Source organism: Pteropus medius, unplaced genomic scaffold, assembly GCF_902729225.1.
Source record: "Pteropus medius unplaced genomic scaffold, Ma_sr-lr_union100, whole genome shotgun sequence".
NCBI lineage: Eukaryota > Metazoa > Chordata > Mammalia > Chiroptera > Pteropodidae > Pteropus > Pteropus medius.
The window spans coordinates 7,063,191-7,086,687 of NW_024344378.1; the positions used below are offsets into that span (position 1 = coordinate 7,063,191).

Genomic DNA, 23,497 nt, shown 5'->3' on the forward strand with positions numbered 1-23,497 from the left:
AGTTTCCTTGGCAGTATAGATGAGGAAAATGAAAAGCGTGCCAACTGTGACAGGCCTGTGGTACCAGAAGTAACCCAGGATTTTAGAAGAGTTATTTAAGTACTATTTGCAATTCACTGGTGAATGTTGGACTGAGTATTTGTTTTATTTTTAGCAAAGTTTTGGAGAGTATAAAACTTGGAAGAAAATAAACTACAGCACCAACAACTACTTTCGTCTCTCTGCCAGGTCAGCTAGTAGACTGTATGTATATATATTTGTTTCTTTGATACCGTGAGGGATGTGAGGTTTCAGAGACTTTCATGTGTCAACTTAGAGCTAGAACAGAGTTGTGCTCAGAATTATTAGATGCGCTATGGTAATGAGTAAAATCATTTTTATAGAGTTAGTCTCTAAATTATTTTTAGAGGAGAAATGAAATGGTTAATTTAGTCTAAGAATCTTGGTAAAGCCCAAATAAGTTGAATAATAGAAAAGAAAGAATTTCAGTACTCAGTTTCCTTTTAATTTATGAATTGGGTCAATAAAACAATATAAAAGAGTTGGCATCATTCATAGCTTCATCTCCTAGTTAATTTCTTATTATAAAACTCATTTTCATTAACACACATTATAGGAATTAACACACAACCAGGTAGAAACTATAAAGATAGGAATCCCATCTTCCTTGTTCAGGTAAATCAGGGCAAAGTACCTATCGCATCAATACATGTCGAGATGAACGAATGTTGTCAAGAGCTACTAGCGTTGAGGCCAACAATGGCTATTTAGTGTTTACTGATTATTTCATCTAAGAGTGTGTACATGCCACTAAAAATGGCCGTCCCCTTTATTTTCACCCACCGATTAACCATATGAAAAAGCCCATTCATGATAATGAGCTGTGCTGATTCAGAAACAGTTCCCGCTGTGAAACTCCTTCATCTTTAATGTTTTTGAAGGTCAAGAAAAACTTAGTCATTTTGAAAATGGCTGGGCTGTTAAATCATCATATTGAGATTTCTTAGCGTATAGCTTTAAAGATCATTTCTGTTTAAAGATCGTTTTTATAGATTTGGGAACAAATCTTCACAAAATTCCTGTGAATGGAAGGAGAGCACGAGGTGATTGAAGAGTAGAGTTAGGTGGCGTGTTCACCCTGCCTGAGCATAGACTCTGACACGAGAAGGAGGGTATTTTTAAGAAGCTTATTTCTACCCCCTTCCCAGCTAAGCTGTGCTTCTGCTCACTGTCCCTTAGCACTGTTGGTTAGTAGTGGGTGTGACTAGACAAGGGATGAGGGTCTGTTCTCTGTATCATAGGTCCATGGCTTTCAGAATCCTAAGACCCCACCTGGATCTTCTCTTTTGAGAGAGTTTACCTTGGCAATGAAGTGGAGCAGTTCTCTTTCAAAGTGTAATACAAACATGCCAAGCAAAATTCGTTCCACATCACTTGGTTAAGGTGGATAAGCTTTCCATTTCCGTTCAGGACTGGCAAAGACAACCTGTGTGATTTTGTTTAGCCTGCCTGTTGCGAATCTAAATCTTACAGAATGATTCCCTTCCCCTTACCTAGTAGGTACCAAACCTAATATTTGAATGTGAGAGAACTTAATATATTTATAGTTCCAGCTTAGATTCTTCCATAAATCGGATCGAGTCAGCCTTTCCCTGGTTTGCTCGGAGCTCAATTGTGATCCAAGAACACTTTCTCTTGCGGGTTTCTTTCTCCTATGAGAGCCACGCCATCTTTGGCGCCTCCCTCCCCGTTGCCCCAGGTTCCGAGATTGCTTGTGTCTTCTCGTCTCCTGTCCTGTATCATCTCTTTAGATAGTGGGCCTGTCGAAGGTTCTTGCACGATAAAATGATCTAAGTCGTGATTCTTCACACCTTCAGAGGTAGGAGTCAGGTGTGTGGCAAGCTGGTCCCCCGCAGTGAAGGACAGACCAAATGAGACTCTAGGACAATTAAGTTGTGGCCCCCACTCACCTACCTGTCCCCGCCATTGGCACGTGTTCCTGGCTATGGATGTGAAATACAGTGTTGTGTCTGTTTTAAATTTATATAAATGAAATTTATATAAATGGAAAAGTTATAATTCAAGAGCTTCGCATATATTCTAGCTATCAATTCCTTTTCTTAGACATAGTAAACATCTTCTACCAGCCTGCCACTTTCTGTTAATATTGTCTGAGGTGTCCTTAATTTTTATGTAAGCAGATTCATTGAATTTTTTTGAATTTTTTTATTTTTTGATTTGTATTTTTTGAGTCCTAGTGAATAGAAGGATCAATGGAAAATGGGAAGTTCAGAAATAGAATCTAAAACATATAAACATTTGGTATAAAATAACACTGAGTATTTTAAGACAATGGAAAGATGAACTTTTCAACACTTGGCATTTGAGTAATCAGGTAGCCTTCTTGGCTTGGGGGTGGGGAAGCTGGTCTCTACACTAATAAAAATTCAAGTTGGATCAGCTATTTAAATATGAAAAGTGAAACCATCAAAAAGCCCTCTCCACAGCAGACCTCCCATGGAGTTCTGTACTAGTATTTCCTGGGAACTGGGGCCAGAGAGCCCCTCCTTTGCTTATTCCTTTTCTCTGCTGGGACTGCCCATTACAGTTTGTTTAATTAGCAGTCTCCTTAAATCTGAAACATCTGGTAGGGCTTGGCCTAGTTGTCACCTTTCTGTGGAGTCTCTGAACCCTCCCAGGAAGTGTGGGCACACCTTCCTCTGTGCTCCCGAGTCCGTATGAGTCTGTAAAGGAAGCTAGGGCTCAAACTGAAACAAGTACTGAATGATAGGATGAAACTTTGATTCTGAAGGCTACGGGGAGCCGGTTAAAGTGGATTGCTTTTAGGAGAGTGGTGACATCAAAGTGGTGTTTCAAGATTAATCCAGCGGAAGAATACAGGAAGAGTTCAGAGAAGAGTGGGAAAGCAAGAACAGCTAGATGGCTCTCGCAGTGATGGAGGCATATGGTGAAATGCTCGGGAACTAGTGGGACTAGAAAGGAAGAATCAACAAGGCTCGGCAGCTGGCTAGTTGTCAGTGGCGGGAAAAGGGAAGAGTGTGTGACAAAGCTGACAGCCACCCTGCCTGTGGACAGGTCTTCAGCTGGCGTAATTCAGCCTAGGGGTTTGGCGAAAGCAGAGTTTTGAGGTGAATGATGGAAAGATCGAGTTACTTGGGCTGCTCTGTCAACCTGACTGTGGCTTTTGGAGTTGGGCGCTGGGGGAAGGAGGGCTTTACGCATGCCACCCGGGTCATCTGAGGGCCTTCTGGAATGTGCAGGGGAAGATGAGGAAGAGGAGCTGCCTTCCTCTCTTGGCTCCAGCGCACTCACTTAGGGGGTTCACCTGCCTAACTGACCACAGCCCACCAGACCCCCCGGCACCTTTGGCTCCGTCCAGTAGCTGCTGTCTCCTGACCAGCCATGCTCGGCAGATGTAGATTTATTAAGATTGCAAATCACTGTCACCTTCTCCTTGTTCTCTTTGTTCAACGAATAAACCAGACATTGCCAAAAAAAAAAAAAAAGGATCTTAATAATAAACAATGAGAAATAAACACAGCGAATAAACAGAAAATGAGCGCATGTGGCCCATCCTCCTCCTGCAGTGTTAGGCCTGTTGAGCCTTCTCAGTGATGCATGTTCTGCTCTCCTGGTGGAAGTCAGTTTCTTCTTTACGGGGCTATCTTAGTCTGACCCTGGTCTCACTCTTTATGAAGTGCACTGTTTGCAGACCCAAAAAGTGATCCCTTGATTAGACAAGGAGACTAAATATTTGAGGTAGTAAGTGACCTTCATAGACGCACAGCTGGCGGACCTGTCTGCTCCTTGTCCCATGCTTCCTTATCTCACCGTGTTCCTTTCCAGGGCTGCCCAGAGAAGAAGGCTGCGTCCTTGCCCTTCCTCTTCAGAAAACGGCCCTCCCCACCGTGGACCTCCCACGGAATGCTATGTTTTTCGTTCCTGGGAGCTGATACTCGGGAGCCCCTAGTTCTCAGTTCCTTAAGAGATAAAAGAAGATTGCCGTCTCGAGCCTGTGTGGGATAATGAACCAAAGTTTTCACTGTCTCCCCCATAACCTCTGCCTTCTGGAAAATTCTGGTTAGTTTCCTCATATTCTTTCAAGAGAATGTTTTATAGCCGTCTAAGTATTATAGTTTTACAGTATCAGAATAGCTTTTAAAATTATGGTAACACAAGCAAAAGGTGGACTGTCAGACGGTGTGGGGACCAGCACTGCCTGCCCACACGGCCAGCCAGGGCTCAGCCAGCCTGTGGCACTGACTGCGCAGACCTGGGGCCGAACCCCAAATCCTTCCCATCCACCAGTGGTCCCTGCATTCCTTCACGGTGAGGTGAATCAGTATTCACTCCCCGTCTCTCATCCCCCTGTTGTGTGGGGGGAGACTTACTGTCCCATGTCCCCTTCCTTTCCTGCAGCAGCGATTTACTTAGCTCATGAATGAATTAGAGCTGAGTCAGCGGGCAGGAATCTGCAGACCAGAAGGAATCCCAGCATCAGCCCATCCTCTCTGCATTTCCTGTCCCACCTTTCCCAGGCCCAGCTGCTCACACGTCTCAGGGGTGTAGCTGTGACGCCCACATCTGCCTTTGTTTTGCGTTGTTACCGGCCACTGTCATCAGCACACTTATATGTCCATTGTGTGTGTGTGTGTGTGTGTGTGTGTATTAGACTCATATTTCACATTTAACTTACTAGACTGAATACTGTGGAGAATTTCACCATGGACATCTGAACTGAGTTGCATATTGTTGGCTATGTACAGTTTATATAAAGGCTGTGTATTGCTTATAGGCTTTCTTATTATTAAACAAACTTTTAACTCTTAACATTTTCTTGTCTTTTTTTACCATTGGAATAATGGCAGGTTACAGAAAGTGTACATGCTCAGAAGCCTCAGTTCCCTCGCCTTGCTCTTAAATTGCCATACGCCTTGTGCTGATACACCTGAAGGTGACGAGAAATGGACTAGAGAGTGAACAGTTTCTTTTTAATGTTCTAATGTCTTCAGGTTTTCTCTGAGGCTTCACAGTGACTTCTGAAGTCCTAAACGACAAGGTCCTCCTAAAGGTGTTCAATACCTATTGGGCTTTCTTGACAAATGGTCACATTTCTGTTACAAATTAATACACAAATGAGTGTGCACACACGCACACACCAATTTGTCCCTGTGGTATTTTTTTAGCTCACATGCCCCTCAGCATTCTTAAAGGGGCTGGTAAGGCAGTATTTTCAGTTCAGGAAGGATGTGAGCATCTATTGTTTCACTTGCCATAATGTCAGGTCATATATAATCAACCAGAAGCCTATTCCCTTATTCCCTATTAGCCTTCTTTGGTCTTCTAGAAGATTTTGTTGAACTCAATTGTTTATTGTTGAGGGGGTATGCTGAATTTCCTGCTAAAAGAGTCAGAGGACTATATGAAACTGAGGGGCTTATGGGAGACAGTTTTGATGTTTTTGTTCCTGAAAGTAAAAGCATGAACTTCCAGATAGTATTAATTAGTATTTTATGTAGAAATTGCAATAGCATCATGGCATCCAAAATGTCTAGAATCTTGGAGATGTCAGCCTTTCTGCAGTAGTAATTGATTAGCACTTCATCTCAACTCTGAACTGTCATGAAGCTGGAAAAGGAACCATAATTTTGTGGTGTCTGATGCACAAAAGACCCGAATGAGTGTGGAAGAGCATGAAAGAACAGACCTTCAGTGCAAAGGAAGGTTCCAGAACATTATTCTACCAAATCGCCTGCACCAAAGTAATTTTTAGTAAATCCATCTTTCTTTAAAAATAATTTTAGCATCTTGATAATGAAGCGAGATATAAAGGAGAAATGGAAATGAGTATCGCAGAACAAGCTGACTTAGGGGTCCCTAATTCTCTTTGTCTTGCTGGTCCAGACCAGATGACTCTAACTCATGCTAAGCCTTTCATTTGGGGGACACGGCATTTATTCTCCAGGCTCACTAACCCTTGTCACTTGTGCTTGGTTTCTCCAGAGGTAATCCACGAGTTCAGAATGGGACACTGGCCCCTCCCCAACTTCCTGTGATTAAGCCACTGGCCAACATTTCTGTGGGGATGCCTATAAACCACCAGAAGTCGGACTCTTTGGAGATGGACTCTGACTTGCCACTCAGCTGCAGGCTCGATGACCTGAGCCGAGGGGGCAGTTTGGAGAGCCGAAGCAGCAGTTCTCGCTCCAGAAGTCTCACTTTGGTGAGTGATGGTTTGCTTTGATGCTTCCATGTGCTTGGGCTGGCTGGCCTGGCCCGACTCCTCCCCTTTGATAAGGAAGACCTTATCAAATTCTTTTGGGTTAACTAGATTGATGGTTTAGAATACTTGCTCTATGATGTGGCGTTTAATTTTTAATCACCTTACATTTTGCACAAATACACAGTGTTCCCCATAGCAGTGAGGGGGGTCTCACTGTAGCTGATAACGTGGCTGCTCAGACCCAGGGAGGCCCCAAGCCGAAAGCAGCGACAAACCCAGGCAGTGCCTGCTGCCTTTCATTTCAGACAACTGAAGGAAGACGAATACCTCATAGGGGAAAAACAAATTACTTTAAAACAGATTTTTAACTCCTTTACAAATATAAATGCTTTTATATCCCTTTCTCTCAGAATCCAGACCCTTACATAACATCAACAAGTTTTGGGAACATTCACAAAAAGAGTCTTTAGTTTTAAAGTTAAGAGATGACTCTTCATACCCCCCACCGCCAGGATATTCATCTTTCAGGACTGAAACCTTATTATTCGTAGAGAGAAAGACAGAAAGAATTGACCTCGGACCTTATTGATACTGGTCTATTGTTCATCTCAGTGCATCTTCTAGTGGGAACATGATTTTCCTTCAGGCTGAGCCCTAAAATTAACCCCAATTATGCTGAATATAAGAAAGATATATATGGTATACGGGGCAGTTAATAACAACAATAGACTTTTATAGACTCCTACTTGCATATTTTTTAAACTATGGTAGTATGTAATAAATATTATTCGATCGATTCACCAAAAAAATATTATCTATTACTCTTTGAAAATCTGAGAACCTACAGATTCTTAAGAATGGAGAATTTTTTAATTTAAAAAATATATAAAGAATATATTAAAGAATGTATTAAAAAGATATGTAGGAAAGACATACAGATTAATACCGTAGTAACCAGTGGAGTGTGTTCGCCTGAGCATAGTGAAGAAGCAGTCCTGCTCTGATGTAGAAAGGTGTTTCTAAACTTGATGGCTAAAAGACTACATTGTCGTACATGTGGTGACGGAATAAAATTGAGAATGGTCATCAGTGTCTAAGAAAATGGGTATAATGCATTAGGAGTCAGGGTATTTGAATTATCATCTTACTTTTCACATTCTTTTTCATGTTGAACTTGAGACAAATCTCTTAACATTCTTTGTACCCTGGCCGCTTTCAACAAAGAACTGAAATAATACCGGTTCTTCATCTCCTCCTGGGAGAGAGAACGTGATCCCCAGTATGTCCAGCGCTTTGAATTTGGGGAGGAGAAGTTGCTACTTTTTTTAATCTCCATTCTAGTCATATAGGGTCCATCCTTCTTATTAACTGATTAATGCCTACTTTTGCCAAATCTTGTGTGGTAGCTCAAACTCACATGCTCCAAATAGGACTTGACTGATCTCTACAAAAGTGTCCTTTGAGTAGTGGCATTAATTGACTGTCGAATGCGACCTTCTGTGCCTGGTGTGTGTGATTTATACATCTGTTCAAATGTTGAAGCTCTGTTCTGGGAGTTGAGGACACAGCCATGGAGCCAGCATTCTGGTGCAGCAGTCTATCAGGACAGGACAGGTTCTGAGATGGAGGCTGGGAGGTGGACGGTTGATGAGGACAGTTCCTGGGGTCAGCATCTGGAAGAGGAAGCAGGACTGGGCGGAGAGAGGGGTTGAGCTGTGAGGCAGACCCAACGAAGGCCTTAGCTATTGCTCAGGAGACTCTGGGGCTGGGATGGCCCCTCAGTTGGCCCCATTGGGTCGAGAGTGGAACCTTTATACCCACTCAGTGATCAGCCACTGGATGCAAGACTCCCCTGGAAGAAGGCATGACCGTGACAAGACAGTTTCTTACAGCTCAAGACAGTCCCCAAAGAGGACTGACAGCCTAGGGCCACCCTCCAGCAGCATTCCCATCAAAAGGGAGAACAGTTCCTTCATTCCCAACAGGCAATCTGGGGGGCACATCACGCTGACTACCATGAAGGCTTAGGAGAAAATGAAAAGAGGTGTGCTAGGGGGATCGAAGCCACCAGAGTGCCTGCAAGATATCTTAACGAGAAGAAGCAAGTCTGGAAAGTCAACTCAGGGAGCTTACACGATATCGCCATATAAAACACAACTCTTCACTGAATTGATGTGCAGGCAGATAGGATCCTAAGGTCTGTCATCTGGCAAATTTGGAGAATATGCTTCATGTTGACTCTGTCGAGATGTCATACACAGGGATACATCTTCAGGGATAGAAGCTCTTGTTCAAACGGAGGTCTGTTTCAGCTCCAAAGTCGCAAAGAGAAATGGTTTATTAGAAAACTTTTCATCCTGGGTGTATTTTTTGTAATATAAAATATTAGAGATATCATTAGGTTCATAGAAGAGACAGACTATAAATCTTTCATACTTATAAATATCAAGAGGTCAAGGTGGGTGAAGTGAGAACAGCCTTATGCTTCTTAGCTGCCTGTGGTAGAAGGAGTTTTTGAACCAATGCAGTGTTGGCCTGCATTGGTTTTACAGTGAAGTTGATTAGAGGTTAGAAAGACATTCCTCTTCTAATAAAGATATTTATTTTTTTTAATCCAAAAAAATATCCTTAGGTAATTTTTAAGTTGAGTTCTTCTTTACCAATCAGTATCCTGAAAATCAGCTCAGAATAGTAATAAACACAAGGATATTGGACACATGCCTGAGTTCAAATTCAAATTTCCTTCTCTTTGTAACCTGGGAAGTTATTCTCTTCATTAATTATTTTCTTCATTAGTTAAAAAAGTGGTGCGTGGGATAATAATTCTTTCTCAAAGGTTATACACACATTGTAAAGATTAAATGTCTAGCATCTTATCTGTGCTTATAATAAATACCAGCTTCTCTTTTTCGAGTGCCCTGTAGCTTCAGGCTGAGCATCCTGCTACCATCGTCTTGTTTGGATCTGTCCTTTTGTTATATCTCTGTCTCTTATCAGTACTCTTCTGAATTTTTTCCTGTGAGATGGGAAAGGGAAAACACCATTCCCCCTAACAACTCACAAATTACTTAAGTCTGCCATTCTTGCTATGGGCATCACTTTGAATTTAAATTAAAGAATGCCTATCCTCTGAAGTTCTTTTTTATCTGGTACAGTATTAAAGTAATACTACGATGTGTTTGATTCATCCGTGTATTCATCGTATAGGACAAAAGTAGGGACAGCATTACAGATTTTACTTTTATGAAGCACATAATTAGACTATATTCTTATGATATATGTTTGCATAATTCTGCTTCATACTCCACTTGACTACCTAGATTTCACTGTCTGATGGTGGACACATTCCAATCCTGTTCCAGTACCTTCTACTTAGACCCGTTGACTGTTTTCAAGCATTTTCCGTTATGGAAAATCATTGAGCCAACTTTAGTTGTCATCTGTTATTATTTCACAGTTGTGTACTGCCCTTATGTAGAACTGGCACACTGAGAAAATTTGACATTTAATTTTAAACAACTAAAGTTTTCCAAACAGTCTTGGAACACTTGACTTTTACACAGCTCTATTTTAGCAGCCAGGTCCCCTTGAACCAGTGAACTATCTATACTGGTACAAAATTTGTAAACTTTAAAAAATTCGTTTACCCTCATACTCTTCTTTTTGGGAGTCTAAATTTGGAGAGGAGCTGTATGTTTTAATTCTAAATCGGGCCTTTTTATGACGTATTTCTTTAGAATGAGAATTCACCACAGTAGTTTCTCCACTTGCCATCCTTTAATCTTTGACCTCGTAAAAGATTAGTCAGTAACAGTGTTTTTAGGCTTCCAAATTGTATGGCATTAAATGCGCCTCTTGGAGGGCTCTTTAAGTAAAAGATAACCTAATCCTGATTTATAGCAGTATTTCTTTTCAGCAGTGGTTATTTTAAAAAGAAGATAAAAGACTGATGCTTACTATTACATGAGAGTATCATAAAGTTTTTAAACACTGGTTGAAGTGTCGCCTGGGATTTAACAGACCTTTTTCTTTAGGAACTTTCCTTCTGAGCCAGTGCAAGTTAAAAATTAAAATAGCTGCTTAAATACGGATTGCCATGTCTATCCATATAGGGCAGTGTGTGAAGTCTTTATCACTCAAGAAGCCAGTTGTGTTTTTATACATATTTTGTTTTTCTTGTAAAGAATTCTTCCTCCGCACATTTTCTGATGGAAGGTATAACTAGAATGAGAACAAATCAGTCAAATCCTGAAATACTTGACTAAGAGGGTATCTTTTGTATGTGTTTTTCCCTTTGAAATTTAAGAAGCTTTCATGCAGTAGAAGGCAGCATGTCTGTACCCAGTCGGTAGAGTGGTTCCGGAACCTATGACCTCTGGAGGCCATGCTGATTCAAAATAAAAGGCTGAAGGAGGATTTAGAGACCTTCATAAATGATAGCTCTTGAAGGCGACAAAGGAAGGTTTGGGTGTTAGGTTACCTGTGTTCTTAACCTCTTATGGCGAGTATCTCAAACACACGCACATCTCATAAAACACCCTGGGCGCCACTGCCAGGGACCGGAAGCCGCCTCCTGCCAGTGTTCCTGGGCTCCATTCTGAATGTGGTCCTCTAGTCTGTTCTGCCCTGCAGGTGTCCTGGAGCTTCCTCTAGAAAAGACTGATTTGGCTAGTCGAAAAGTGGGAAGCTCTTACTACCCATAATTCTTTAGGAATTTGGTAATATACGTGTTTCTTTAAGAGTGGATTAGAAACATCCCAAATCCCCAGCGTGTTTCCTGTTCATTTTTATCTCCGACTTGGGTAAAAACAATGATCCAAATTTACTATTGAGTTTTTGGAGATTTAATATTCAATGAACTGTCTTGAAACCCTTATGCTCCCTCAGCTGGCAAATGTTATGGCCCGAAAGTCAAATAACGAGTCTATGGTCAGGCAGCAGTTGCCAGCTCCTGATTACAGCCTCCTTCTCCAGAGCCTTTGATGTCTCTTGGCCTCAGCCGTTAGTCATGGAATAAGAAGGTAAAGCAAGCAGTGGTGAATGCCGTCTTCGTGGCCAGGTTGGACTGGAGTCTAAGCAGGACACACTAGTTGTTAGATGACCTCAAGGAGGGGAGAGAGAACAGAGGCGTGGAAAGGAGAAGCGGGCTGGTCAGCAATAACCCCATCTTCCTCTCGGTTCTGGCTCCTTACCCAGATTGAACCCAAAACTTGCTGGTCAAAACAGCTATTTTAAGACAAAGCTTAAATAGCTTTTATAAAAGTTCAATAAACATTTAGTAAATGCCTAATACAAGAACTAATCAATGATAGAATAAAACCTGGTTCTAATCTCTTTGGGAACTTATAATTCAGTAGCGAGATAGCCACGTGAGGCTCTAGGACAGTGTGACCCGAGCTCTGGGTGTACGTGTGATGCCACGCATTTATGGCAGTTCCATCTCAATCAAGATCTCTGTATATTATTGCCGGTTTAAAGTTCAAGGCAGCCATGGAGCCCAACTGTAATTCTTCGAAGCCATTATTCTTGAATCTGTAATCAAAACTGTACACATATCTCATCCCTCACTAGTTTGTGTCTCTTTCCGGCCAGAAGTACAGGTTTAAGTTACCCACAGTGAAAAATTACAACAGTGACTAGGTAGAAATAACCATAATTAAGCCCTATACTGAAACTGTGGGAAACACCACATGCACTTATGGTCTTTTTATGAGATTGCCAAAGTAAGCATAGCATTTAAAGCAATGCGAGGAACTACAAAGAGGCTGACTTTTGTTTTCTTCCCTCTGCCCCCATTCTGTTTCAGCTGCAGGGGGTTCTCTCATCCACTTAGATTATTCAATCAATGAAGCCTTGCTCAAGTGCCAGAGAGGTCATTTTGGCATCTGTCAAAGGAGAGGTGAACACCAAATCACACTCTGCCAACCTAGGAGATGGCAGGTTAAGAGATCTCGCAAGAAATATTTTTAGCCGTCATAATCTTTTTTACGATTTTTTGTTTGTTTGTTTGTTTAGAATAGTGCTGAGTTCTGCTGGTTCTTTTTTCCTCCCTCAGGAGGAGGGAGCTGCCACAGTTGTATTAGTCTGCAGTTAAACCAAATGTCTTTGTTTTGAAGAAAAACGAATCTAAAGAAAGAAGCCTAAGAACATGATTTAGTAGTTTTTTAGGTAGGGGTCAGTTTAGTATGAGTAGTTTAAGCCTTCTCAACTGTTTTCTTCAACCAAACAAAGGTTTTTTTCTCCCTACCATTTCCCCCAAAATGAAAACTTCTGTCCCAAATCCGTACTCGCACAGGTATTTCCAGGAGTGTTGACTTTTATAGCTATTGGTAACATTCGCTGTGACAGCGTGTGGCCTACCTGATCTGGATGTGCCTCTCTGAGCCCAGTGGGGCGGGACAGACACTTTTATGTTGTCTTTGCGCAGGGTTAACAGACACCGGCAAGACCAGGACTGTGCGCTCCGCGTCGAGATTTGTACGCATGCGTTACAATTCCTTCGGGAGTTTAGCGTTTTGAAATTTCTGGTTTGAACAATCAAAGCTATTAGGGTAGAAGTGTATGTGCTCTTTCCCTTAGAGACTTGTAGCCATGACCTGAAGTCAGCAGGATGGGCAGGATGGGTGAAATGTGGTTTTCCAGGTAGTTCTTTTAGCCTATGGAGATTTGAAGCCCTAAAGAGCCTCCTTTTACTCCATAGCCGAAAGTGGTCCATTAAAAGCACCATTTATAGAAAGGGAATTTTTAAAATAATTTCTGCTGTCGGCTTTGTACCTTCCAAATAATAGGGACAAACTTAGGTTTCCTTCAACCCACCCCTTCCCAAGGAAGCTGCTGTTTTTGTTTATCCTCATTTCCTATCTACTTAGCTCTTTGGGAACCTGGGAAATCCCACCACGAAGCACCTCCGCGTCAGGCAGGGACCACGGCGGGGAGTGGGGTGGGGGGGCTCCAGCTCTCTTCCCTCCTCCACACGGGGGCCGCTAGGACGCTGCCCTCCCTCCCTCCCTTCCTCCCTTCCTTCCTCTTTCAATATATAACAGCTTCATTGAGAGAGAATTCACATACCCTACAGTTCACACATTTAAAGTGTGCCATTCAGTGGTTTTTAGTAATCCAGAGTTCGTAATCATCATCACAATCACATTTAGAACCTTTCCATTGCCCCAGAAGAAGCCCCGTGCCCATTAGCAGTCACGCCCCATTTCCCTCCAACTCCCAGGCTCTGTGCATGTGCCCATCCTCATGGCCTTTCTTGTCATGCTCTACCTCTTCCCCAAGGCCCGTGTCATCCTCTTGAACATCCTTGTCTGAGAGGCAGCGTCAGCGTCTCTCTGGAATGGGAGTAGACAGGAACCCTCTTGGACAGAGCCATGAGCCCCTTTTCTGCCCTTGATTACCCTGCTCACTTGTCCATGGTACTGGGGTTTCTGTTTCTACCTTCTCCCAGGTGCAAGCAGAGTCCAAGTTCATTTGGAGGGCAGCATCATGTTTGGGGAATTAGGCAGCAGACTGAGCCTGCAGCATTTTTGGCTCCGCCCCTTAGGCCAGGGCTCAAGGCCAAGCTGATCACAAAGAAGGCACTTGGGGATATATTCCAGTCCCGCAGGGCTTTTTCAGCCTCTAAACCTAGAGAGGGAGACCTCAGATAGCTTGAGGATGCAAGAGTCTGCCTTCCAGGACCTAGGACTCTGATCACTGACCAGCCTGGTTAAACTTGATTTGTGTCTCACATTGCAGGAGAACATGGAGGCAAAACCACAAGCTTGAGGGACTCCGGGATAAGATGTACGAGACTGGAGCAGGTGTCCAAGCACCGGTCTTGGATTAATATGTGTCTGGAAAGGGAAATAAGCAGAACAAAACAAAAAGCAAGCAAAGAACTAGTTCTAGTCTTGGCCTCTCGACTAAACAGTTGTACATAGTCATTTCATTGCCTCTGAACCCAGTTTTCACAACTTCAAATGAGGGAGCTGTATTAATTTGCATTTTGCGTCTCTCAGCCGATGAGGCCTATGCTTTGTCACAGAATATAAAACGGATGTGCAGGAGCCTCCCTTTCTAAGCTTATTTTCTACAGGAAATCTTATGTTGGGACACCTTACTGTGAGGGTGAATTAGGCATGTGGGGTTCATATACTCCAATCTTATTCTTGTCCCTCCCACAATGTGGGAAATTGGCATGGGTCGTAAGCTGCAGGTCCATTACAGACCAGTTCCCCATTTAATTCTAGTGTCTGTACAACTGAAGGGAAATCATTATACCTCACCAAAGTAGATTATCTGAAAAGACTTGTGAGTAACCTTGTTGAAACATTGAATTGGAAAGGTCAAAGTAGGAGAGAAGGGTGGAGAGCATTAATTTATTTCCCTAGACTTCTTATTAGACAAATAGCTGTGGTTCCTTTGGAGGGGGGAGTTATGGTTGTCACCATTATCACGTCATCCTAACAACAGTCCTCATGCTTGTAATTACTAACTGGAGGGATCTGTGTTCTGCTGTGAGCCCTAATGATTTTAGACTCGTAACGATTTTTGTTGTTGTTGAATCACTGACTACTCTGTATGGATAGAAGAAAATGTGAAATGTCGAGGTGAATCTGGGAGAGCAGCAGAGTTAGGAGCAGGGTGGGCTGAGTGATGGGGGGCAGGATAATCAAGCAAGAATAAGGTGTGTGGAGAAAAGATGAGGCAGGAAGGCTCTACACCATACAGTGTGACCCTCCAGATAACCCCACCAACCTGCAAGAAAGTCTAGAAAAATCACAGAATGAACAGTGCCATTGGATTCCTTCTGAAAATTTCACGTTCTGGCTGCCAGAGGCCGAAACAGACAGACATGGCGAGGAGGCAGCTGGCATTCTGGTTACCATGACTGCCTGCTGGATATAAGGCAACCCCCAGTCTCTGTGGATAGTTCACAGATATATCAGACATGAGTGTTCCTTTAAGTGTTAAGTCCAGCAGAGGTGAAAAGCATGGGTGATGAACAATAGTAGAAAATAAAATTTTATATAAATAGTTGGTTCTACTTTTTAAATATCTCTCAAACCCATCTCATTATCTCTATTCCCTTTACCACTACTCTAGTTTAGGCGACTTTTAGCTCTTGTCTAAATATTTCCCATATTCAATATTCTCCACCCTGTAGCCAACATCATCTCTCCAAAATACGTTTCCGACTATGTCCGTTTTTGTTTAATTCACCCACTTCTTTCAGATTATTGACATATATCATTTCTTCTCCAGAGTTTTTCCATATTAGACCCCGTTCCCTAAAGGTGTGAATTGATACTCATGCTGTATGTGTCCATAACACCCGGAGTCAGTCACCTCGTCATAGTCAGTCCACATTCTAAAGTAATTGCATCTTCTTGTCTGAAGCCCTCATTTGATGGTCAACTAGACAGTGAGAACATTGTTCACACTGTTGTATTTATATTACACGATGCTTAGTAGATGCTCAAATATTTGAATGTATGATTCAGTAGATGCTATGGGAGGAGGCTAGAGGTGTGGTGACATTTAAATTAGACCGTGAAGGATAGGTAGGATGTAGCTATGCGGAGATGGGCACTGCTGACTCAGAAACAGGTATAGGAAATAGCAAGTGATTTGATTTAATTTGATTATAGAGCAAGAATTGGCAAACTACAGCCTGTGGACCAAATCTGGCCCCCCACCTGTTTTTGTAAATAAAGTTTTATTGCAACAAAGCTAGGCTCATTCACTAACATAATATCTATAACTTTCACTTGGCACTGAAGAGTTAAATCATTGCTATTATAAAGCCTGCAAAGCCCAAATATTTTCTATCCAGCCCTTTACAGAAAAAGTTTACCACCGCTGCAGTAGAGCATAAAGGAGAGAGTAGCAGGAGGTGAAGTTCGAAAGGTAGGTAGGGTCAGATCCTGGAAATCCCAGAATAAAGAATAATTTCCTTAATCATATGTTTTGCAGACATAGAGACTACTAAGATTACAATACGATTTTTTGCATGCATGCATGTGTGTGTGTGTGTGTGTGTGTGTGTGTGTGTGTCTTTTCTGGTCCAGTGCTCAATAAAAAGTACTGGATAAGGAATACTTTGTGCCCATTTTCACTTGTAGTATCTTGCCACTCTTCTAATGCCTCTCATACTGACCATGTTATTAGAAGGAATATTGAAGTTCACAGGGACTGTGTAGCTGTCAAATATGAAACTGTTCTAATTTCATCTGGAAAAAAAAGTATTCTTAAAATCGGCCTGTTTCTTCCCTTCCTCCCACCAAATCTCAGAAAACGTGGAACAGGAAGATGTGCTATGAACCAAAATCTTAGGGCATAATGTTTCAAAAGTTGGAATTTTAAAAAGAAGAGGTATACAGAACTCAAAAGGAAAATTACAGGCCAATCTGTCTTGTAAATATAGATGCAGAAATTCTGAACAAAATATTAGCAAATCAAAATCAGTGATGCATAGCAAGGATAATATCGTGACAACCAAGCTGGATTTATTCCAGAATGCAAGGTTGGTTTAATTTTTAGGAATTGATTTATAAGTCAGTTCATTAACAGAATAAAGGAGAAAAAAATATACGATCATCTCACCTCAGGTGAGGAGCTATATTTTGGGCCAGATTATTCTTTACGTGGAGAATTGACCTGTGCATTGTATGATGTATAGCACCATTCCTGGTCTCTGTCCATAAGATACCAGTAACACCCACCTACTTGTGACAACCAAAAATGTCTCCAGACATTGCCAAATGCCACATGGAAGGTAAAATCACCTGAGAAACAACTGAGAACCAGTATAATAAATGAAGAAAAAGCATTTGACAAAATTCAAAACCCATTCATTATTTAAAAAACAAATAGACTTACAAACTAGGAATAGAAGCAAACTTTCTTAATCTGATCAAGATCATTTTTTAAAAATATACAGCAAACATTATACTTAATGATGAACTATTAAAAGCTTTCTCCCCGATATTGGGAACAAGACAAAGATGCCACTTCTATTCAGCGACTGGGGAGCCCGGCCAATACAATAAGATAGAATGAAAAATGAATAAATGGCATAAGGAATAGAAAGGAGAAATTAAAATCCTGTCATTAATAGACCATTGTACAGAAGATTAAAGAGAATCTACAGAGAAACTATAATAATTACACAGCAAATTTGTTAAATTTACTTATTACAAAGTCAATATGCTTTATTTCTGTATACTAGCAAAAATTAGAAAATTTAAAAAGTGATACAATTTGTAATAGCATCAAGAATCATCAAATACCTAAGAAGACAAATAACAAACGCTGTGTAAAATCTCATACTAGAAACTACAAAAATATTATCGCGAGAAATTAAAGAACCAAATCAGTGCACATCAGACTTGAGTGCATCAGTATCACCCAGACACGGATGGAAGGCCCACCTGGTAGAGCTTCTAACTCAGTAGTCTAAGATGCAGCCCACGAATTTGCATTTCTAATACGTTCGCAGGTGCTGCTGCTGCTGCTGCTGCTGCTGGTCGAGGGACCACACTTTGGGAGTCACGAACCTCAATAAGTGAAGGCATATACCTTATTTGTGGATTCAAAAACTATTGTAAAACATCAGTTCTCCTCAATCCAAGGAACTTCCGTGCTGTCCCAATCCACGTCCAAGCAGGGAGGGGTGGTGTGTATATTTATATGTGTATGGAAACTGACAAGCTGATACTAAAATTTATATGGAACTAAAGAGGGCCAAGAAATGCTAGCACACACCTAATGAACAGCAAAACTGGAGGGCCTTAAACTACCAGATACTGAGACTTACTATAAAGTTATAATAATTAAAGCAGTGTTTTATGAGTACACAAACAAGTAGACAGATGAACAGAACAAAGACCCAGAAACAGACCGACACATGTACTGTCACCTGATTTACAACCAAAGAGACCTGCAGTGGAGAAAGGATGGTCTTTCAAAAAGTGGCGTTGGGACAGCTGGGTATCCATTTAGAAAACAGTGGATCTTGACCTCACGCCATACACAAAAGTTCATTCCAGATAGATTATGGCACTAAATATGAAGGTTAAATACAATAATGCTTCTAGAATAAAACATTGGTGAATTATGTTCATGACCATGCAGTAAATAGTGGTTCCTTAAACAGGACACAGAAAGCTCTAACCATGAAAAAAGATCACTACACTATAGCACATTAAAATTAAGGAAAAGTCATCAAAAGACCCCAGTAAAAGAGAAAGGGCAAGCCAGTGAGTAGAAGATATTTGCAATAAATATATCCAACAAAAGATTTGTATCTAGTATATATAATTCTATAAATTATGTTTTTAAAGACACCTTGGTAGAAAAATAAGCAAAAGACTTGAACAGGCACTTCATAATGGGATCTCCAAATGGCCAATTAAATATGGGGGAAAATGCTAATCTGATTGGGAATGGACTGGAAATCAGAATGGGACACTGGCACATACCTGTCACACAGGGCTGCAGAGCAATTGGCCTGCTGGTGGGAGTGTAACTTAGTACAGCAATTCAGAAAACTGGCTGTAGCTACCAAAGACGACACGTTATCTTATGACCCAGCAATTTTATATATAGGTTTATATCCAGTGGCTATGTATTGCTTATCCTCCCCAGCAGTCTTCTGTTCTATGGGCTGACCTAACCCACGCTGTAGATATCTCTCTAGCAGTATTCTCTTACAGCAGTATTCTATTACATCTTCTGACCTAACCCACGCTCTAGAGTCTTCTGAGTCATTGACTTTTCAGCTAATCTGGCCAGGCTAGTGTGAAAAATTTGCATGTATTCTTGGGCTAATCATTCCCAAAACAAATGTATACTGTGCCTTACGTGAAAGAAAAGTCCCTCAAACTGTGGAAACTACAGGCCCCGTGATGGGCCTGAGTGTTAGGTGCGTTGGAGAGGCATTTGAGTACCTCTCAGTCACAGTGTGAAAAGCATGACTCCACACCAGGTGGAGCAGCTCTTAGTCACCTTTGCTTCCACCGTATTTTTTATTGTTTTGTCCAAGTTCATGAGCACAGTATAGAGTCAAATAGTTTTATAAGGTTCATGAAAAGCATTTGCCTTACCTGTGTCCCTCTCCCATTTTCTACTCACCAAATTCAATGACTTTTAATTCATACTGTTTCTTTGTTACTTAACCTTCATTTCCCCTCACTATTTTGACGATTGACTATATATTCTTTCAGTATTTTCGTATCTGTGTACATATTAAGTATGCATATATCTAAACCAAATCAAGACAACTCTATTTTTCTATCTGCATTTTTTTCAGTTAACATTGTATTCCTTGAATTTGTAATAGCCAGTTAATAAATATAACTATCACACAGTCAGTAGTTATTGAGACTACACATAAAAGCAATTATAATAACTATAGGTAAAAAGCAAAATATATAACTTCTACATATTATTTATGCAAAATATGTATGCATGTGGACAAGGACTTGAAGGGAACAGTGAAACATGAACACTTTTTGGGGGGAAAACTATCATATTCTTTTTAAAACACCATTTAAAATGGCTAAATAATATTCCATTTGCGAATGGTGCCATGATTTAATGTTAATGCTCTTATTATTGGACATTTTAGGTTGTTTCTTGTTTTGCTTGTTTTCTTACTACTATAAATACTCATCTAATTAACATATTTGTGTGTGTGTGATTGTCATAGGTAAATTGACTCATAGATATGTGCTTTCTCACACAGCTTCAGTTTTTTCTGTGCTTCGTAGTTATTTGGGTTTTATTTGCTTGCTTCATGTTCTGGATTGCCCACGGGCCTGCTCTCAACTAGAGTGGTCATTGCTGGGGACGCCACCATTACCCTGCGATTCCCTCTCAGTCTCCCGTTTCCTGGCTCCTGTGTCTTTTCTTGGTTTCCTCCCTTGTCTAGGAGAACAACCCCGCTCCCTGTGGTAGCTTCCAGGGAAAGGCAGACAAGGGCGATCTGCTGTTTAGACCTGGCATGTCTTAAAAACATCTTTATTCTAGCCTAACCGAAATTTGTTTAAGTATAGAATTCTAGTTCTGAATTCTGAAGGGATCACAACGTTTTCTTCGGCTTCCAATATTGCTGCTGAGAAGTCTGTTGCTGTTCTGGATTCTGATCTTTTGTGGTGTGGCCGCTTCACTCTGAGAAGCTTCCAGGATCCTTTCTTGGTCTTTGGTGTACTGAAACATCACGATGATGTATATGCCTTGCCATAAGTCCATGTTGTTCTTGTTCATTAGGTTACTCTGATGGCCCCTTTTGATCCTTCTGTTTAGGGGCATTTTCTTTCATAATTTTACGTGTTAATATTGATAATGTCTTCCCTTCTTTTTTATTTCTTTTTCTGGAAGTTTGATTATTCAGATGTTGGCCCTTCCATACTTTTCCTCTAGTTTTCTTCTCTTTCCTATTTTTTTTTTTTTTTTTTTTTTTATACTTTTCCAGTGTCTCTGCTTTATCTCCTAGGATTTTATTTAGTTTTTCATTTCTGCTGTCCTAGTTTTAATTTCTAAGAGCTCTTTTTTGTCTTTTAGTTTTTTTTTAAATAGCATCATATTCTTGTTTATGGATTCAGTATCTCCTTTTATCTTTCTGAGGATATTAATGATCATCTTTTGAAATTTCATCAGTCTGCAGTTTGTTTCTTATAAGCTGCTTTCTTTTTCTCTCTTTTTTTTTTTGACATGTTTTTCATGTGAAATGTTTTTCTCATCTGCTTGATGATCATTAGCTATATGTACACATTTAAGACTAGGATGTTAAGAATCTGATTAAAAATTCTCTTCTGGGGTTTGCTGACCGATCTGCACTGTAGAGCGACTTTGCGGAGCAGTTTCATTGGGGAACCATGGTGTCAGCCTCTCTTGGTCCTTGGACTATTCAAATCCCCAGAGACTCTTCTAATCTTTTGTGCAGAGAGTATCAATTTGGCTTCATTTACTTTGTGCAGAGAGTATCAATTTGGCTTCATTTACTTCTGTTTTCAGTAAGGTCTTTTACCGTCAACTCTGCTTGATGTCCCCCACTTCAAATGTCTCTTTTACCTTCTTTAAGAAAAAACTTCCAGTTTTCTGCTGGGGCGACCCAATTGCTTCTGAAAGAGCCTTTCAAGCTGTTCTCTTTTCAATCCCATCTTTGCCACACTTCAGAACTGCTCAGCACCCCCAGTGCCTGGGTTTCAGGGGAGCCCTCCAGCACTTGGGGGGCCCTCTTGTACTCGGAGGGGGACTCTAGTCCCTAGAGGGCCCACCAGTGCTCAGCAGGTTGATTACGAGCTTTCCCCACTGCTGATTAAAACTCACCTTTCTTGGGGCTTCTGAATCAGTTAAACCTGTCCTGCATCTAACTTCCCAAATGTTGTTGCTGTCATCTCTTTTCCTATTATTTTTGTCTTTGTGATTTGTGCCTTTAAACAAAATAAATCCCATTATTGTTTTAGTGATGTTTCTGGAAGAAGAGATAAACACGTGGTCTCCGGTTAAGCATCTTTACCCAGAGATCTCTCACGTTGCTACTTTGGGAGAAGCAAGTGTGTCTGAGGACAGTAAGATGTGCGCCGCGTCCAGGGAGGCGCTGAGGGAGAGCTGTTTCCTGTCACTCGCTCATGAGGAGCCACGAGACGAGGGCTGATAATAGAGTCTAAGATCCTCTATTTCTATACCTTTTTGACAGCCTTTTTGACAGCAGGTAAAAGGGTGGGGGACATACAGGTGTGTCATTGAGGCAAGCTGAACGGCACATTCCCGGTGGGAAATCTCAGAGTGCCGTGAACCCTACCCTGAGCTCTGTGTAGATCCCGACTTAGTCGTGTATTTTTCTCTTCCATGTTGTTTTATCTCTTCCATTCCCAATCCCTAAACCTACTGTATAGGACGATGAGAGCCTGAAGTACCTCACACATGAGGAAAAGGATGTCATTCTGTTTTTTGAAGAGACTATTGATTCCCTGGAGGACGACTTTGAGGAGCAAGTCCTATGTGACAGTGGGGTTCACTGCCACTCCCCACGGTCTCTGGAAGGGAGCACTTCCAGTCACTCGGAGCCAGAAGATGTCATCGACCTAGTGCAGCCAGGTCCTGCAGCTGGAGAACCTGAGTGCCTGCCGGATGTGCCTGAAGCAGCAGGTAAGGAGGCGGCGCAGGTCCCCAGGCCTCCAGCTTGGTCTGTTAGTGTGTTACAAGACACAGAGGGCTACTTCCTGTTGGGCTCCCCCAGGTTCGCCAGTCTGGAGGCTACTGGAGCTTATCAGAGTTTCACAGGGTAGGCGTATCCCATTGGTAGTTTGTCCAACCAAGAAGACGCTTTCTTGGTATATTAAGGCGATGACACATGAAGGAAGATTCCAAAAGGGCTGGAATTAAGAATGAGACTAATCAAGCATACAAATAGGTTATTTATATTTTTATATATATATATATGGAAGAAAATTGGAAATGGCTTCCAGATAATAATTCATTCTATAAAGAAAACATACATGGTACTTGTGTTTTAGCCCTTGAAGTTTAATCTCAATTTTTGAACAAGATTATACCCTTATTTCTGTAGCATGACTTTTCAAATGAAGAATCAGCTGGTTCAGGAAAACAGAAAAAGGTCAGAACAAAAATTCAGGTCAGCATCTGCTTTGTACCTTGACTCAGGGCGGCATCAGAGGAGAGGTATGTTCTTTGTCAAGAGTTCTGTGATAGAACCAGAGGAGATAGACAAGGAGAAAATTTTCTTCCAGTTTTTTTCCTAATTGGAAAAGATTGGAAATGAATGTGGTCAAGAGATAAGGACTGGAAAGGGAGAGAAAAAAAAAAATAGAAGAGAAAGTATTTTTGCCCTGCTCACTACAAAATACTGCCATTTGTCACGAGCCTCTAGAAATTTTTCCCCCCTTATTTGTAAACAAGGCTGTGTGTTACACAGAATTTCACATACTATGGTTATAGATTCCGAAGATGGAGCTCAGTTTGCAGCCATCTCATCAAAGAAGAGCCTTAATATGAATTTCTTGTTTTTATCGCACTTCTTTGAAAAATATAGTTCCTAAAATTAATTTGAACCAACTGATCCTTTAAAAATGTCAGATCATAGAATTGTGCCAAGGAAAACACATTTTGAAAGTAAGCCACCTTGCCCATCAATTCTCTAACATGACATTTTCATGCCAATTTTAAGTGCCTGCGCTGTGGGAGTGTCCTGTGAAATTCTGCACAGATAAAGGTAAATAAGACATGGCCTCCAGTTTTGCC

At 41.2% G+C, this 23,497-nt stretch overlaps 1 protein-coding gene across 7 annotated transcripts in view; it reads left to right on the forward strand.

Moving 5' to 3' along the window:
• Positions 1–23,497, forward strand: part of PROSER2 (proline and serine rich 2) — a 37,531-nt gene that overhangs the window by 10,522 nt on the left and 3,512 nt on the right. For 5 of the 7 annotated variants that reach the window (XM_039871068.1, XM_039871066.1, XM_039871064.1 and 2 more), the window contains 2 exons: positions 6,025–6,244; positions 22,132–22,384. In XM_039871068.1, the coding sequence (XP_039727002.1) occupies positions 6,107–6,244; positions 22,132–22,384 (391 nt within the window). In that variant the 5' untranslated portion in view covers positions 6,025–6,106. Of the gene's footprint in view, positions 1–1,735; positions 1,880–3,606; positions 4,102–6,024; positions 6,245–22,131; positions 22,385–23,497 lie in introns of those variants that run through there. The other 2 variants (XM_039871071.1, XM_039871070.1) reach the window with 2 other exon arrangements.